This window comes from Vespa crabro, chromosome 14, assembly GCF_910589235.1.
Source record: "Vespa crabro chromosome 14, iyVesCrab1.2, whole genome shotgun sequence".
NCBI classification, from domain to species: Eukaryota; Metazoa; Arthropoda; class Insecta; order Hymenoptera; family Vespidae; genus Vespa; species Vespa crabro.
The window spans coordinates 3824143-3829142 of NC_060968.1; the positions used below are offsets into that span (position 1 = coordinate 3824143).

At 31.5% G+C, this 5000-nt stretch overlaps 1 protein-coding gene across 6 annotated transcripts in view; it reads left to right on the top strand.

Annotated features, from left to right (window-relative positions):
* LOC124429127 (optomotor-blind protein) overlaps window positions 1–5000 on the top strand; it is a 128248-nt gene that overhangs the window by 114761 nt on the left and 8487 nt on the right. For all 6 annotated transcript variants that reach the window (XM_046973992.1, XM_046973990.1, XM_046973994.1 and 3 more), the window contains 2 exons: window positions 1–138; window positions 1380–1456. The exon at window positions 1–138 is cut by the window's left edge and continues 9 nt beyond it. In XM_046973992.1, coding sequence (XP_046829948.1) covers window positions 1–138; window positions 1380–1456 — 215 coding nt within the window. The remainder of the gene's footprint in view (window positions 139–1379; window positions 1457–5000) is intronic.

Consider the following 5000-nt stretch of genomic DNA (forward strand, 5'->3'; position numbering starts at 1 on the left):
AATTCAATGCACAAATACCAACCGAGGTTTCACCTCGTACGAGCCAATGACATCTTGAAGCTTCCCTACTCGACGTTCAGGAGTTACGTTTTCAAGGAGACAGAATTCATTGCCGTGACGGCCTATCAAAACGAGAAGGTGAGTGAACCTCGGCTTCCTTTTCTCGTTCATACAAGAAAGAAAGAGAGAGAGAGAGAGAGAGAGAGAGAGAGAGAGAGAGAGGTCATCGACTGATTAGAAAAGTCTCTCTGTCTCTCTCTCTCTCTTTCTCCTTACGATACATTATACGTATATTTACAATATATATACACATTTATATATATATATATATATATGTTTATATGTGTATGTATTTATTATATCCATAAGTATATACGTTCGTCTCGCTTTTTTTCTATTCAATAAAAAATTAGAAAGAAAAATGAAATATCATCGTCATTTCTTGTTTTTTTTTTTTCTTCTTCTTGTTCTTTTCTTTCTTTTTTTTTTTTTTTTTTTTTTTATTTCATCCAACTCTTTCCTAATTACATAATACACATTTAATATTTACTACGTAATATATAAATTACTAACGTCGACGAAGTCATTGTTTATTAATTTATAAACAATTTGGTATACATTTGGGTTTTTTTTTTTCTTTTTTTTTTTTTTTTTTTTTCGTCGTCCGTCATTCGTACTACTTCTCTTCATTAAAGTTTTCTAGAATATTGAATATCGAATATCGAATCTCTCTCTCTCTCTCTCTCTCTCTCTCTCGTACATACATGTGTCACGTCGATTGGTCATTTGGTATTTACTTGAAAAATAAATGCTCCCTTGTCCGGTTATTTTCATTGGCCGGTAAGTTCGATTCATGAAAAATGTGCAGAATAACGGGGATTTTATCGTTTCAACTTATTATTAAAAATTTACATTACGATTGGTATCTGTTTCTTTTAAAATTAATCGATTCGTACTCTTGGGATTTCCTATCGATTATCATCGATTGAAGTATCATTAATTATTTCATTAATCGATTAAGATTTGTAATTTTTATACTTTTATTTTCGTTTCATTTCAATTTAACGTTAGAATTAAGATATTCGTTGTGTGATATGATAAAAAATTTGTCAACAAGATAACGCGTATTTTTACAATTCTAATAATTAATTATTCATTTAATTTAATTTCGTTTGTTAATATCTTTCCTTTTTTTCTTTTTTTGTCTCTTTTTTCAATTAATTCCTCGCCTCGTTAGTAACAATATTTTATTATTTTTATAATCGTTTCATTGGAAAAATATTTTTTTCTATATTTAATATTATTATTGAACGTATATGTTAATTAATTCCTTGGATGGAAATTTTTATCAATTTGTTTTTTTTTTATATTTCTTTCAGATAACACAACTGAAGATCGATAACAATCCCTTTGCGAAAGGATTCCGAGACACTGGTGCGGGGAAGCGAGAAAAAAAGTGAGTATCGCTTTCAAAATTTTCTTTCATTTGTTTTTTCATTAACATTGATTAGACAATAAAATTTTAATCGATCTTAATACGATTTTTTTCTATTGACAAAAACTTTAAATTTTTTGTCAGATATATTTTTATGTTCAATGCGATACAATATGTTTTTTATTTTTTATTTTATTTTTATTTTTTTTTTCCTTTTTTTTTTTAATAATGATTAAAATAAAACGATTCGAATTAATAAACATATATTGGATGAAATCTAAAAATTTTCAAAAATTTCCAATTAATTTTCAACTCGTCGTATTATGATACGGTTAAACGATTCATTTTTTTTCTTTTTTCTTTTTTTTTTCTCTCCTTTTTTTTTTTTTGATTATTATTAAATATTTATACGATACGTTTCGTTATAAATGACAGAGAGAAATTGCGGTCGAGCGAGAAAAGAATTATCGTTGAGATTTTTCGAGGTTGCTTAGTCGACTTTTTTTTTTTCTTTTTTATTTTATGCGAGACGTAATTCCTTTTTTTTTTGGAGGCCCTCCCCCCCACCTTTTTTGTCTTTTTCCTTTTTTTTCTCTCTTTTTTTTTTTCGTTGACAAAGAAGCGAGTAATGCGGCCAATGATGAGATCCGCGTCTCGACCTAATTGATCGTGGACCTTTTTGGCTTCCCCTCGATCAGTACCATTATCCTGACCTTAGGGTCACCCTCAGAGCTAAGGGTTGCTTGCTTTCACGGGCCTCATTTGCACCCCGCATAGCCCTGACAGAAGCGTCCATTTGTATTCAATATTGCGGCTTTATGAGCTTATGACAGTGAGACCACCCCTTAAGGGATGTTACTGAGAAGGATAGAAGGACAAAGAGAGAGAAAGAGAGAAAGGGAGAGAGAGAGAGAGAGAGAGAGAGAGAGAAATAGTTTTGGTTAGCTCGCCTTGCCACCAAAGGCCTATTTCAATTTTCATACTGGCAACGCAGGGGTGAAAACTCAAGTGGATTTTGATGAAGTTAACTTTTCTATGCATATGATTCCTATGTTAGTTCGGGTACTTTATGTTTTTACGATTAGAAATAATTCTAACGATTTAGATACTTAATATGAATATATTAAATACGGATTAAAGGAATATTATGACACTTGTAGAAAATTGTGATTTATATAAGTCGTATTACATTTTATATTTTGTAAATTAAATTTTCAATAGGATTCTATAGAAATTTTTTTCAACGATTAGATATAGATATTGAAAATCTATGTCGATGAATTTAGATAAGTGCAACTTGGACGTTGATTAAAAAAAAAAAAAAGAAAAAGAAAAAGAAAAAAAAATTGAATAATATATATATCAGGCAAATACTAATTTATTTTTATAAATAAAACTTTTATCAATATATTCAAGGATATCATTCATGTTAGCCTGATACTTTTATATTATAATGAAGGATTAGATGATCGTTTAGAAAAATTATAACAGTACAGATTTAGACAATAAATTTGATTGATCAACGAACTGATAACAAATTCGTTTTCTCATGAATATCGTTCGACGTTACTTTGAATCCATTTTACGAACGAATTAGATAGATATGAATTAGAAAATCGTGACGAATTTGAACGGATTAAATTAGACCGTAGACATTAAACGATCGTGATGATTTTATGTCATACCTAACAATCTTATCTTCATTATATAAGTCAAATATTTAAAATAAATTAGATAATTCACGTTAGCCCGAATCATTCGTGATTAGAAAATTGTAACGATTAATAGAAGTAAATTTTAATAAATTAAATTTCCCCGTATATTTCAATTCCATATTAAATATCCGAGTATGTTAATCTTCGAAGGATTATTATCGATATTAAACGAAAAATTTAGATGATTTAAATTGAAACTAAAAGACCGATCTTTTTTTTTTTCGAATAAAGTTAGAAAGGGTGGTGAGAGCTTAAACAGGATGTATGAGAAAAAGTGCAACTTTGATCTCTCTCTCTCTCTCTCTCTCTCTCTCTCTCTCTCTCTCTCTCTCTATCTATCTATCTATCTATCTCTATCTCTATCTCTATCTCATTCTACCAGTCTTTGAGAGCAAAGAAAGAGAGAAAATTTCTCATGGAAAATGAGGAGGAGCAGGTTGCTGCTGCTGCTGCTGCTGCTGCTGTTGCTCGAGCTCGAACGGATAAAGAAAGGGCGAGGTTAATCGAGAAAATATGCAAAGTAGGGGGCGCGTCGTGGCAACGGCTAATTAGAATAAGGGTTAGTTTTGGCTTATGGTTTCGGTTAAGAGTGGTTGGATGCCATCGGGAAGCCACAGAGGAGCCAGGGAATGCTATGAACACGAGAGAGAGAGAGAGAGAGAGAGAGATGTATTAAGAGAAGGTTGTGAGAGTGAGAAAGAGGATGGGAGGGTTGAAGAGGAAGGGAGGAACGGACAGAGATGAACCGCAAAAGAGAGAGAGAGAGAGAGAGAGAGAGAGAGGAATAGAGAGAAAGTTCGGGGTTGGAACATAGCCAATCATCGGATTAGCATACTGATGCTCAGGGGCGGCGCTGTCGTTAATGTGGAGGGTGCCACTTGGTGGCTTTGAATTTTATATCCTCGCTGCAGGTCGTAACGCGGGATACAAAGAACATCTTCTAAGGGTAGACGGCTGAGCTGTGGTTTTGTGTTTCGTTACTCGTCAATCGTCTTCCTGAACACGTACGCCAAGAGAACCCTGAAGTTTACTCTTCGAACTTAAATAACTACGACGAAGGAACTTCTTCTTCTTCTTTTTTTTTTTTTTTTTTCTTTTTTTTCTTTTTCTTTTTCCTTTCCTTCCTACGGGGCTAATGATAATTACGGATTTGTTTTTTTATTTCTCCTTTTTCCTTTTTCTTTTTCTTTTTTTTTTTTTTCGCGTGTGTTACTCGTCAATTCATTAGATCTCGTATTATTCGTTATCGTTCTTTTTTTAAGGTTTCTCTCTGTTTTTTTTTTTTTCTTTTTTCCTCTTAATTTTTGTATTACACATCCTTTCAAAATATAATTCTTCATGTCGATCATTCGTCAATAGAAATTTATTTGTACAAATTATAATGTATAACGCGTGAGCATCGATATTAGTATCGTAGATCGATCGAAGGATTGATGAATAATTTTAATTAGATTTCATATCGACGAATCGATATAACTCAATTGGAATAATTTTAAATCGATATAAATATTTTTGGAAATCGATACTAATAATAAATTAATCGAAAATAATAATAAATTAATTAGGAATATTCTTTTAATTGTCATCATATTCAGGTGTGTAGCAGTTAAACAAAACCAAAACAAAAAAAAAAAAAAAGGAAAAGAAAAGAAAAGAAAAGAAGAAGAAGAAGAAGAAGAAAGGATAATTATAACTTTTAGAAGAAAAAAGGATTATTCAATTCACTCTACTCGTCTACTCTTTCTTTTAAAGTAAACTCCAAGGGATATGAGTTCGTTAACTTCTTAAGTATGACGAGCCAGTTTGTGTGTCGCAGAAGCAGAAGCAAAAGCAGAGGCAGAAGGTAGCAG